The 14,290-nt window shown below is 41.5% G+C and overlaps 1 protein-coding gene across 3 annotated transcripts in view; it reads left to right on the plus strand.

Moving 5' to 3' along the window:
- The window catches only part of MKNK2 (MAPK interacting serine/threonine kinase 2), a 91,838-nt gene extending 82,897 nt beyond the window's left edge, over positions 1–8,941 (plus strand). For all 3 annotated transcript variants that reach the window (XM_073545553.1, XM_073545561.1, XM_073545569.1), the window contains exons 13-14: positions 8,411–8,454; positions 8,645–8,941. In XM_073545553.1, the coding sequence (XP_073401654.1) occupies positions 8,411–8,454; positions 8,645–8,921 (321 nt within the window). In that variant the 3' untranslated portion in view covers positions 8,922–8,941. The remainder of the gene's footprint in view (positions 1–8,410; positions 8,455–8,644) is intronic.
- The last annotated feature ends 5,349 nt before the right edge of the window (positions 8,942–14,290 follow it).

Here is a 14,290-nt window from a genome sequence, read left to right on the forward strand (position 1 = left end):
GAAGGATATTAACCCTTCAGGTGCATGACATTTTTTCCTTCCACATTGCAAAAATTCCTATTTAACTGTTTTCACAACTTTTACTGTAAACCCAAATTTCTTTAATTTAATAAAAATAATAGGAGAAAATGGACCCCAAAATTTATTGTGCAATTTCTCCTCAGCACGCTGATACCCCATATGTGGGGGGGAAAGTACTGTTTGGCTGCACAGCCGGGCTCTAATAATAGGAAGGGGCACAGTTTGACTTTTTGAAAGCAAAATTGTCTGGAATCGAGAGCGGATGCCATGTTGGGTTTGGAGAGCCTGTGATGTGTCTAAACAGTGGAAACCTCCCACCAGTGACCCAAATTTTGGAAACTAGATCCCTCTCAAAATGTATCTAGATGTTTTACCCACAAAAAGCTATTTTAGCACCAATTTTTATTTTTGAACGGGTAACAGGAGAAATTGAACCATGCAATTTCTACGAAGTATGCTGATACCCCATATTTGGGGTACAACTACTGTTTGGGTGCACCACGGTGCTCAAAGTAAGGAGTGATGTTTTGGAATGCAGACTTTTATGGAATGGTCTGTGGGTGTCATGTCACAGTGGAAACGGTGGAAATCCCCCACGTGACCCCATTTTGGAAACTAGACCCCCCTCAAGGAATTTATCTAAAGGTGTGGTGAGCACCTTGAACCCCAAGGTGCTAAACAGAATTTTACAGCGTTGATCTGTAAAAATGAAGAACAAAATATTTTTTCCCACAAATGTTTTAGCCCCAATCTTTTTTTTTTTTCGTTTTCACAAGGATAGCAGGAGAGTGGTCCCCAAAATTTCTTGTACATATGTGTCAAAAACTACTTTTGAGGCACAGGGCAAAGCACAGAAGGGAAGAAATGCCATATTGGAGTTAAGATTTTGCTGGAATAGTTTGAGTCCCAGAGGTGCCAGAACAGCAGAACCTCTACCATCATATGTGACCTCATTTTACAAACTACTCCCCCCAATGGATTTATCTTGGGGTGCAGTGATCATATTGACACCACATGTTCCTCACAGGATTTTATACCATTGGGCGGTGAAGTAAAGCATAATTACATTTTTCCATTTCAATGTTTTAGCCCCAAGTTTTTAATTTTTCTAAGGGCTAATAGGAAAAATGGACCTCATTGGGAAATACTCTTCAGGCACTGTGCAAAGCTCAGAAGGGAAGGAGCGCCATAATATAGTGCAGATTTTGCTGTTATGGTTTGCAGGTGCCATGATCCACTAGGAGAGCCCCTGAGGTGCCAGACCTGCAGAAACCCTCATAAATTAGCCCATTTTACAAGCTACACCTCTCAGTAAATTCATCTAGGGGTGCAGTGATCATATTGACACCACGGGTGTGTCACATAATTTTATACCATTGGGCAGTGAAGAAAAAAAAAAGTACTTTTTTACCACCAAAATTGTTGTAGCCCTAGATTTTACATTTTCACATTGGAAAATGGTTAAAAATGGCACCAAAAATAATTTCTGCTAAACATGGAAATATAGAAAATTAAAATTTGCGCTTAATAATGAACCCCTTTAGCTTGTAGTGACCTAAAAAATACACACAAATGAATTGGATTGCTCCAAGTTAGGTAGTTATTACCTTAAGGTGTAATCTGAGCGAATGTCTGGGGACTCCAGAGGACCAGTAAAGAGCACTGTGTGTCATGATGTGAAGTCAGATTGAATGATGATTGCCAGATAAACGTGGGTTAATACCACGGCTCTTCAGGAGTGCTGTCCTGGCCGGTGACACACTCCACACTCCCCTCTTCCTGCGGCGTGCCGGCGTGCACGATGTGAAGCTGTGGCGTGAGATGAGCCAACAGGACCTTCGTGATGTCACCAGTCACGTGATAGATTACAGGGAGCGCAGTGGACCAATTCCTCTCCGACTAGTTTCGGAAAAAACACTGCTTCCTTCATCAGGGATGGTCCAATGGAGGAATTGGTCACCTTAAATATCTTCTGGTACAACCCTTAATTGAATCCAAATAATTCAACCTCACAGTTTAGCCTCTTAGGTGCAAGACTGTCCATATTAAAAATCCACTGACTCTCCATGCGGGACACTTGCTTAATATAGTCTCCTTTTCTCTAACTTTTGCGCACAACTTGGAGACCTGTGATTGTTGTTCCCATAGGGGATCCCCCATGATATTCGCAATAGTGTTTAGACAAGGGATGTCCTAGGAATTTTTTTTATCTATATATAGTTTATAGTTTATCACAGGGGCATCTTAATGAATAGATAACCCTTGCTGTGTTACATGTAATGAAATCCCAGATTTTAAATTTCATTTCCATTGGATATGGTAAACGGTGTTTCTGTTTTTAATGTTTTACAAATCCTGCAACCGCGGCATGGGTAATAGCCAGGTCTCTGACCAAAGGAACCAGATTGGGGTGCTTTTCTTGGATTGGCTATAGGTACTGTTGGTGCCACTAGAGTCCCCAAATTTCTTGCCTTTCTATAAATGAATTTTGGCTCCATTGGTAATAGATCCCCTATGGTCTTATCTTCCCGTAAAATCCCCCAGTATATTTTTACAATTTTTCTCAGAATGAGTATTTGCACTGTATTGGGTTATGATTGGGAAATCATCATTCATATCATATTGTGAATCATGGTTATGTTTATCTTGGAGTAAGTTATCCCTAGGAATATTATTTATTTTTTCTTTCATCCAGAAGGAAATCCTCTCTATATCCTTTCCCCTTAAATGTATCCATTAGTGTATTTATTTCATCTAGAAAATCTTGTTTTCGTGAAAAATTTCTATGTGCTCATATAAATTGACTCTTTGGGACATTGATGAGCCAAGAGGGTAAAAACTGTTCAGTGTTTATCTGGCAAACCTCACTCAATCTGACTTCACATCAAGACACACAGCGCTCTTTACTGGTCCTCTGGAGTCCAGACTTTTGCTCAGATTACACCTTAAGGTAATAACTACCTAACTTGGAGCAATCCAATTCATTTGTGTATTTTTTAGGTCACTACAAGCTAAAGGGGTTCATTATTAAGCGCAAATTTTAATTATTTATTTATATTTTATTGATCACATTGGTGGTGTGTTCCTCTCTATTTTCTACAGTTACTAGCGCCACCTACAGTCTACACTAGATTCTTTAAACATGGAAATACCCTATATGTGGCTGGAAAGTACTGCTAAAGCTGGAGTTACACATAGCGACTTACCAGCGATACAGACACCGATATCAAGGTGTCAGGATCGCTGGTAAGTCGCTATGTGATCGCTGGTGAGCGGTCACACAGACGGCTTCACCAGCGATCAGCACAGCGATGCCGAGCGCCCGGCATTGCTTGCCATCCCTGTAAAAAATAGAATTAAAAATATTGTTCTCACCTTCCGACGTCCCGCGCAGCATTCCTCTCTCCACGCTCCGGTCCCAGTGATCCTTTGCGAGAATGGATCTATTCTATTTTTTACAGCTGATCGCTGGTCTCCTGCCTGTCTCACGCAGCGATGCGTGCTGGCCAGTGGGAGACCAGCGACCAAAAAAATGTCCAGAGGTTTCTTGCAGCGATACCGGCAGGGGGGCTGATCGCTGTCACACATAGCGATCTCGCTGGTGAGATCGCGGTTTCGTCACAAAAGTTGTGACTCAGCAGCGATATCGCTAGTGAGATTGCTGTGTGTGACTCCCGCTTTAGCCATATGGCAAGACTCTGGAGGGATGGAGGCATTATTTACCTCCTGGAGTGCAGAATTTCCTAGAATATTTTGTGGGCCCCATGTACAGAGCCACTAAGTGCTAGAAGAGTATAATTCCTCCCCACCCACCTCAAGTGACCTCATTTTGGAAATTATACCCATTTGGGAATTTATCTACAGGTGTAGAGAACATTTTGACTCCAGTGGTGTTTTCCAGAAACAAGAAGCTGTGAATGTTACTTAGTGAAAATTGAAAACTGCCATTGTAGTGCCCAGGACTTGCTTCTGGAAACATTCACTTTAGGCGGGCTCCCATAGCTACAGAAATGCAAAACATGTGCGTTCTAAATGTGGTTTAGGCACACTGGGGCTTAGAAGGGAGGAGGGCATTTGGATTTGGGAGTGCAGAATGTGATGAATTTCTTTTTGGGGGCGAGGAGCCATTTTGCTTTTCCAGAGCCTTTGTGCTACCAGTAACGTGGAAGCCCACTATATTTCCATTAACAAATGATGGACCTCAGAGTGCTTTTTTTTTTGTGGATTAATTTGAAGATTTTGTTGGGAACATTTTACATAACATTTGGGATCACATGTATCCGACGCTCTACGCTGATCACTTACATCAGTGTTTCTATCTAAATTTCTGGCTGACATGATTCAGATGAAATCCCTGAAGGGTCCACTCAATATAATGATGCAGCAGAGTTACTCTGGACTCCATCTGGTCTCTGTTCAGCAGTATCCTTTTCAGAAGTGCACAAAACTGAGGCCGACTGCACGCTTAACCCCTTCACGACCCATGACGCCTACGTAGGCGTCATGAAAAGTCGTGCCCAAACGACCCATGACGCCTAAGTAGGCGTCATGCTATAAATCACGCTCCTGCGGGTCGGGTGACTGGGGTAACTGAAAGGTCACCCGACCTGCACAAAGAGGATACTCTATAGTAAAGCCCAGGGGATTAACGATCGCTCTGATTGGCTGTTTCACTTTTAACAGCCAATCAGAGCGATTTGTAATATTTCACCAATGAAATTTGGTGAAATATTACAATCCAGCCATGGCCGATGCTGCAATAGCATCGGACATGGCTGCAGACAGACAGGCGGGGGCCACCGACAGACGGCAGCGATCGGTCGCCGCCATCATCATCTGCACCCCCTCCCCTTCCTTTCGCTCCCCCCACCTTCCGATTTTCCCCCCCGGTACCTCCGATGTCCTGCTGTGGCTCCCGGTGTCCCGCCATCTTGGAAAATGGCGGGCGCATGCGCAGTGCGCCTGCCATTGTCCAAGATGGTGGCGCCCATGAATTTGCCAGCTGCCCATTCATTTTTCATTTTGATCACTGTGATAAACTCTGTGATCAAAATGAAAAAAAAAAAAAAGTAACTACACCCGCTGTTTATCACCCCCATAGTCAGGCACAAACAATAAAATAAATATATAATTTTTTTTCCGGGTTAGGGTTGGAATTAGGGTTAGGGTTGGAATTAGGGTTAGGGTTGGAATTAGGGTTAGGGTTGGAATTAGGGTTAGGGTTGGAATTAGGGTTAGGGTTGGAATTAGGGTTAGGGTTGGAATTAGGGTTAGGGTTGGAGTTAGGGTTAGGGTTGGAATTGGGGTTAGGGTTGGAATTGGGGTTAGGGTTGGAATTGGGGTTAGGGTTGGAATTGGGGTTAAGATTAGGGTTAGGCTTGTGGTTAGGGTTAGAGTTGGGATTAGGTTTAGGGGTGTGTTGGGGTTAGGGTTGCAGTTAGGGTTATGATTAGGGTTGGGTTAGGGTTAGTGATGTGTTGGAGTTGGAATTGAGGGGTTTCGACTGTTTAGGCACATCACGGGGTCTCCGAACGCGACATGGCGCCACAGTTTATTCCAGCCAATTTTGCGTTCAAAAAGTCAAACAGCACTCCCTCCATTCCGAGCCCCGACGTGTGCCCAAACAGTGGTTTACCCCCACATAAGGGGTATCCGTGCACTCAGGAAAAATTGCACAACAACTTTGGGGGGTCTAATTTCTCCTGTTACCCTTGGGAAAATAAAATATTGGGGGCTAAAAAAAATGATTTTTGTGAAAAAAGATATTTTTATTTTCACGCCTCTGCGTTATAAACTTCTGTGAAGCACTTGGGGGTTCAAAGTGCTCACCACACATCTAGATAAGTTCCTTGGGGGGGGGGGGGTCTAGTTTCCAAAATGGGTTCACTTGTGGGGGGTTTCCACTGTTTAGGCACATCAGAGGCTCTGCAAACGTAACATGATGCCCACAGACCATTCCATCAAGTCTGTGTTTCAAAACGTCACTACTTCCCTTCCGAGCCCCGACGTGTGCTCAAACAGTGGTCCCCCCACATATGGGGTACCAGCGTACTCGGGACAAACTGGACAAAAACTTTTGAGGTCGAATTTACCCTGTTACCCTTGTGAAAATAAAAAATTGCGGGCTAAAAAATCATTTTTTGAGGGGAAAAAAAAAAAGATTTTTATTTTCACGGTTCTGCGTTTATAAACTTCTGTGAAGTACTTGGGGGTTCAAAGTGCTCACTACACATCTAGATAAGCTCCTTGGGTTTCTAGTTTACAAAATGGGGTCACTTGTTGGGGGTTTCCACTGTTTAGGCACATCAGGGGCTCTGCAAATGCATCATGATGCCCGCAGAACATTCCATCAGTCTGCATTCCAAAATTGTGCTCCTTCCCTTCTGAGCTCTCCCATGCGCCCAAACAGTGGTTCCCCCCCACATATGGGGTATCTGTGTACTCAAGACAAATTGCACAATAACTTTTGTGGTCCAATTTCTCCTGATAGCCTTGTGAAAATAAAAAATAGCGGGCTAAAAAATCATTTTTGAGGAGAAAAATTATTTATTTTCATGGCTCTGCGTTTTAAACTTCTGTGAAGCACTTGGGGGTTCAAAGTGCTCACTACACATCTAGATAAGCTCCTTGGGGTGTCTAGTTTCCAAAATGGGGTCACTTGTGGGGGAGCTCCAATGTTTAGGTACATAGGGACTCTCCAAACACGACATGGTGTCCACTAACGATTGGAGCTAATTTTCCATTCAAAAAGTCAAATGGTGCTCCTTCCCTTCCGGGCTCTGCCGTGCGCCCAAACAGTGGTTTATGACCACATATGAGGTATCAGTGTACTCAGGAGAAATTGCCCAACAAATTTTAGGATCCATTTTATCCTGTTACACATGTGAAAATGAAAAAATTGATGCTAAAAGAAAATTTTTGCTGGAAAAATTAAAATGTCCATTTTTACCTTCCACATTGCTTTATCTGCTGTGAAGCACCTGAAAGGTTAATAATAATCTTGAATGTAGTTTTGAGTAGCTTGAGGGGTGCAGTTTTTAGAATGGTGTCACTTTTGGGTATTTTCTGCCATATAGACCCCTCAAAGTGACTTCAAATGTGAGGTGGTCCCTAAAAAAAAAAATGATTGTTGTAACAATGAGAAATTGCTGGTCAACTTTTAATCCTTATAACTTCCTAACAAAAAAAAATTTGTTTCCAAAATTGTGCTGATGTAAAGTAGACATGTGGGAAATGTTGTTTGTTAACTATTTTGTGTCACATAACTCTCTGGTTTAACGGAATAAAAATTCAAAGTATGAAAATTTCCGTTTTTTTTCACAAATAAATGCAAAAATTATCGACCTAAATTTACCACTAACATGAAGCCCAATATGTCACGAAAAAAGAATCTCCGAATCGCTAGGATCCGTTGAAGTGTTCCTGAGTTATTACCTCATAAAGGGACACTGGTCAGAATTGCCAAAAATGGCCTGGTCATTAAGGTCAAAATAGGCTGGGTCATGAAGGGGTTATAAAGATGGTTAGTGCCAGATAACAAGTCAGATGTTGTCCACAGTGCCTCTATCTGTCTTGTTATAGGGAATCTTCCTTTGGGGGTTCTGTCTGAATCACATATTTCAGAGATTTATATGGAAATCCCAGTGTAAGTGCTCAACTTAGAGCATAGGATAACTGTGAGCCGAGCCTTACTGCGATTTTTGGGAGACAGAATGAACAAATCAATAGCAGGTGAAGAATTGGTTTTATTTTATTTATTTATTTTTTTTTTACGCCATTCCTCTTGCTGTATAAGTGATTAGACTACTTTATTCTTCAGGTCGGTGCGATTACAGCAATATCAGATTTATCAGTTTGGCTGCGATCACACACTGACACTTTTTTGCATCACCATATTTTTATAGCTATAATTTTTCTATATTTCTGCAGACAGTCATGTGAGGGCTTGTTTTTTTTTTTTTGTGGGATGATTAGACGTTTTTGCCCAACGTCGGTAAGTGCTTACTGACCTGGACGAATATATTCACGTCCAAGGTCGTGAAGGGGTTAATATGGTAACATGATTTAAACAATAGGCTATTTTCTGATGACCTTTTCCCGTTAATGGCCACATTTGGAAAAAAAGCTTAAGTAAAGCATTGGAGGTTAAAAAGTTTGAAATGTGTAGCATGAATTGCTTCCCTGCCTCTCCTTTGGTCTACTGAAAGATATGGTGTTCTGTCAGTCTCTAGAGCCACCGATTGGCTGCAGGATGTCGTCAGCTCCAATCCTGATGGAGACCACTCTTATCTGCGGTGGATTAGAGTAATGAGTAATGCTTATCTCCCACGTTTTGATGTCACGGGAAACCCCATTTGCGTGAAGTTGACAATTTGTTTTGCCATTACAGTGTGCTCCAGAGAATACACTCCCGACTCCGATCATCCTTCAGAGGTGAGTTTCACTTTTCTGTCAGGACTTGATGATAAATGGTAAATATTACATCTGAAACCACATGCAATGGTGTATTAGAGTAGGGCAGATAAAATACAAAATCTCCAGTAATGGTGAGAGCTGATTATCTATTGCAGGGTTATTAATAATGTAAATGAGATGCTAGAATAACATTGTGGTCTTGTTTTAGGAACAGTAGTGCCAAAGATCTTACGTCATTTGCTGCTGAAGCTATAGCAATGAACCGCCAGCTGATGGAGAGAGAAGAGGAGGAGCAAGCAGCGGACTCTTCTTCCTCATGCACCAGTATGGCTAAAGCTACCTCTTGCTCCATGCAACTTTCTCCTCCTTCTGAATCAAAGCTGGCAAAGAGGAGACAGCAGGGGAGTAAAGGGGGCATCTCCCCTCCGAACGTAGCATCTGTTCTTATTGTGAATGATTGCATGTGCAACAAAGTGTCGGAATAAGTAACCCCCACACAAAATGATTATTGGATTTATTTCTCATTTCTTTTCACCTTTTGGCTGTACAGCAATGGGATAAAGATAGGAAAATGGATGCGGTGAACAAATAGTCTATGGAAGTCTTCTAGAGTTGCACTCTAAAATACAAGACTTTAAAGGAGTTTTCCACTTTAAGAAAAGTGGTCCCAAATGCATTTATAGCTGCAAGTAGCAGAGCATTTCCACAACCTCTGAGATCCAGCGTCGCTGCCCTGATCTGTGCTTGCATCACCGCTGCAGCCGATCATTGAGCTCTACCAATAAAGATGTTGGATCCCAGAGGGTGAGGACCTTCTCTGTTTTATTTTACAGCTATATAAAAGCGTAGATTCTCCAGTTAGAGAAGATAAATGCGGAACTCATTGATGGCTCTGATCCTTTTGCTTTATACCCCATTGCACTAAAACACAGCGGGGAGGCATTGAATACACCGCTTATGGGCAATAGCGGGTTCCTGCTTCTTGAGCGACGCTGGGGGAAGAATGACTGATAGAAGTGTGTTTTAAAAACACAAAATAATTTAGCCAGCACAATGACAAATGTGCTTTTCACACAGGGCAGCTGTCTGAATTGCTCAGATTGTGATGGTCAATTTTACAAATTAGTTTGTAGGATTAGTGATTGAAGACCATGTTTTCAGTCGAGGCAAAATGTTGCGTTCAGGGCAGTTTTTGAAACGATGGATGGCTTATTCTGTTTGGCCAATCGCACCTGACTACAATGTCACATCTGTGTGTGTCTGTTGAATTTGTTTTCTACCAGATTTTAGGAGAACTTTATCTTCTCCCTGTATTACTAAAGGAATGTCCAACAAATATTACGGTTTTTTGCATCATGATGCAGGCTGTACCAATTTTTCAATTTAGAAATGATCAAAAATGCCCCTTGCTGCTCTTCGCGTTCCCTTGGACTGTCTCTAATGTACTAAAGAACGGTGTCCCTATGCTCAGCTTAGTTTTACCGCCCAGTCTCTTTTGTACACAGATGGTGGAGTAATTCCTACTTTTATGCAGAGCAGCTAGTAAGAAATGATGTGCTATACGAGGCTGCTTCTGACCAACATCTGGAAACATGGGCGTTCTGGGAGGGAACCACACACGGGAGCGTTCACACCTTCAGTACAGTATTTGGTCAGTATTTTACCGCAGTATGTGTAAGCCAAAACCAGGAGTGGTGACTGGTTTCTATTATACGCTTTCTGTGTTCCACTCCTGGTTTTGGCTTACAAATACTGATATAAAATACTGACCTAATACTGATTGTTGCGAAATTGTTATAGAACAGCAGTATTTAAATGAGTACAATAGGAAAAAATGTTTTGCATGACCTTACAAAGAAAAGTAATATTTAATCTTGCCTGATGCCATACGTGCATTATGGGAGGACGCTGTGTGCTTAGGAGCCGTGTTTTTCAACCGTAGCGTGCAACTGATGCCCCGCTGCAATAGTCGGGAACAGACTACTCCAATCCTGGCCTTCTAAGCAGTCGGCCGCTTTTGTCTGTGGCATCAAAGTTAAACAGCGGAAGCTCCCTGTGATGGAATGATAATTAATGATGGTGTGCCCATGGGTCGCTATGGCATCTGGGTGCCTAACAATAGGTCCCATGTCTCCTCTTCGTGCACATTCTAGGCCTTGCCAGTCTGTCGTATATACATTGCTGGGAATAATATGCTGTAGCAATACAATATTGCAAATGATTTCTGAGCACTTGAGTTGATTCCCTAGGGAATTTAAACTGAAATTAAAAAGAAAGTTTAAAACGTTCAAACTAAAAAATACTTGTTTTTTGTTAAAATGTAATAAACTGTGAGTAATTTTGCTTCAATGACCCCTACTATAATTTGAGATTTATTAAGGGGCATTGTGCACTCTTAGCATATTGTCATATCCTTAGGATAGGCAATCAACATAAGATTAGTGGAGTTCCAACATGAGCTGTTGACTCTAGCACGGCCAGATGTCAATGGTGTATGGAGTGCAGCACCACAGCTCAATCATGGGGACTACTGGCTGCTGCAGATCAGCTCCTTTTCTCTTGGGATCAGTGGAGGTCACAGATCCCTATCAATCAGCACGTTATCACCTACCCTATAGATGGGTGATAACTTTGAAAGATGGGAACACTACTTTCCCATTTGCATGTAGACCATCCTTTTATCTGTTGGGAGCAAGCAAGTGGGGGAGAAAGGGCAAAAACGTATCCGTTGCATTGTTGTGTTAAGTTTTAGACCTGTTTTTACAATGGCAGAATGTTTTGCGTGATGCTCTTTCTTTCTCTCTAAAAGCATAGTGGACCCCATCATAGTCGTCTGGGTTTCTTGGCTTCACGTTGCATCACCTATGCAGCACTTAAATTTTAGACTTTAATTCTGTTTCTGTTCCTGAGAACAGAATACCCAAAATGCATGTTTATAGGTAGCCCCACATAAATGGTAGCACAAAGTGTAAGATCAACTCCCCCAAAAAATGATAGAATGGCTGTTTATTTACTTCCCTCCCCCAACTCCAAACACCAGCCCCAATACTTGTTGGAAAAATGAGTTGTGAAAAACAAAATCCTGTGTTGTCAAAGCCAAATGAATTGAGCTGTAATTGTGGGATCACACAGTTGATTTCTTAACAATACATGATATCTGTCATGAATCAATTAATTTCCTGTGATTGCATGGATACTCCATCTGTACCCATGTATTCGGCTGTAGGAGTCTGACTTGGTACACGGCCAGGCACCTGCTGTAACTAAGATCGGTTTTCTCACCGATCCCAACAATTTAAAACCCTCATGTGCCTCTTTCAATAGCGGCAATGGCACATGAGGCGTTTAACACAGGGAAATGACCTTGGTGATCACAGGATGCCGTTGGGTTATTCCCTTGTCTGCCACATTCTGATGCCTGTTAGATCTTGACTGGACAAGATCCAATAGGCTTCTTATTATAACACTGGCAGGATGAGATAATGTCTGGCACTACATGAGCAGCACAATGTATTAGCTACGTGATCAAATGATGGCTTGTTCAAGTCCCCTTGGGGGACTAATGTACATTTGTTTTTTTTCAATATTCAACAAAATGGTACCTGTGTAAACTACCTCTTTTCACACACAGATGGTAGTCAGATAACACTTTTGATAGAAAATGGTGGTTCCTGAAATGAAATAATACACACAAGATTTTTTGGTCATTTGGTTATCACCTGTCATGTGTACAAAAAAAAAAAAGCGATTAACCTGCAGATGTGTAACTAATCTGCTGGTTAATAGCCTTCTGAGAACCTGCCAGGCACCTTCATTTAGAGCTGTCAGGAGGAAGTGCACTTTATTTGTCCCGGGAGCATTCTGATCTGTCACTGGGGTGGCGCCGGTGTGCGTTCACTCACGACTATGTATTGACAGTGGGTTCACCCCTGTGACTGAAACGCGAACTCTCCTAGGAGGCATACAGTTCATCCCCGCCCGCCAGCTGTGGTCCAAATGCTGGCGTCAGGCAGTCAGAACTCTAGTAACCTGCAGATTAACCCAATAACTACAGGTTTAAAGCATTTTTTCATGTGACTGGTTCCTTTAAGGCCATATTTTGTGACTCTTCAAGCATTTGAGTAGCGTTGATATTTTGCAATCATCATCGATCAGGTTGTTCACACGTCCGCAAATCTGAGCTGGGTCATTTTTTCCTCATCCTATAGTGGCAGCAGCTTATGATTCTAACTAGGCTTAGAGTAATCGTGGCATTACATTTTTTTTTTTTTTCCCTAAATCAATAGTACATATAAAAATAAGCAACTTTGTAATATATTTTGTCAGAGAAATTTGATTCTTTCATTTTCAATTCATCAGTAAAAATGGAGAGGGGAGGACGACCGTTTGAAATCGCCAACACCATTCTCCATACAATTTTATAAGTAAAAGCTATCATTTGCTATCTCCTCAATGGGAAAATATTGAAATATGTATTCACTGAAGCCCTATTTAACCCACAAATTAAGAATTTTGATTTTTCAGCTAAAATGTTTGTTTTTTTTCTTTTCACGTATTTTCAGAAATATCGGACACTTTCAGGAAAAAAAGTTAACTTTTTTTGTTATTTCGTTCTATAGTCCTCTGAGGGATTTGTATATTTTGGTGATTCACTGAGGACGCTGCAAAAATGCACTGAACTGTGCCTTCAAGGGAATATCAGCAGGTTTTTGCTATGTACTCTGTGATGTATCATGATATAGGGGGAGAGAATCTGATTCCAGTGATGTCAGTTACTAGGCTGGGTTTTGTCGTTTCAATAAAATCACCATCTTTCCAGCAGGAGATTATCACTAGGTGTCTTATGTCTTCTGGTGTGGACTTGGTTACACAGGGCTGAACATTCAGAGCTCTCCTAGAAATGATTGTCACAACTGCTGCACCCAGTAAAATGTTATACATCTCTGGAATCAGGGTCTCTACATACATCATGCTGCTGTCAGGCTATCAAGCAAAAAACGAACAGATTCTCATTAAGCTGTAAGTAGTCTGTAAATAGTTTATACTGACTTCCATTCACATGTGGTGACTGTCGGGCTTATTCCTCTTGAGCCCTGATTTGTTGTATGTTTTTTGTTTGTTTTTTATCCCATGTTCCTATACGGTTGAAACCTTCAAACTTCTGAGCTAAAATGTTTTATCATTGCTATGATAAATGAGGCTGTCAGTGTATCTTACCGTTGTCATTTGACAATCTTGTATCTGTGCATAGGACAAATGCTAGATTGTAATTGGCTAGTGTATCACAGGCACCAGTGATTTTAGGTAGGCAAAATCATCCGTCAGCCAAAATGGACATAACTTTTATTAAATAAATGATGTCACACTGTGTAGCCAGCTTTAGGCTAATTATACAAAGTTGAGATTTTATTGATAAGATAACATCCACTGTAGACAAAAAAAACAATGTTTCGGCCAACTCTAGGCCTTCATCAGAACTATAGCTATTCTCCACAATCCACCTTAGCGTACGGATGCATGACTTCTATAACCTACCGCTGAGTTGTATTCGACCTGCTGTTCTGTCTGCAATCACTGAAGACTATAGTTCTGATGAAGGCCTAGAGTTGGCCGAAACGTCAATGTTTTTTGTCTACAGTGGATGTTATCTTATCAATAAAATCTCAACTTTTGATTTCTGCATCTTACAACTTGGAGTGCCGAATTTATTTTTTTTATTAATTTGAAGTAGTATCCTATTCGTGCACCCTTTCTTAACGGAGTGCCGCACAGCCTTATTTTTTCTTAGGCTAATTATATTCCTGGAGCTTTCCCCAACATATACTTTATAATTACCATTGGGCCCCTTTTACCA

This window comes from Dendrobates tinctorius, unplaced genomic scaffold, assembly GCF_039654945.1.
Source record: "Dendrobates tinctorius isolate UK_male_01 unplaced genomic scaffold, ASM3965494v1 ptg000011l, whole genome shotgun sequence".
Taxonomy (NCBI): Eukaryota; Metazoa; Chordata; class Amphibia; order Anura; family Dendrobatidae; genus Dendrobates; species Dendrobates tinctorius.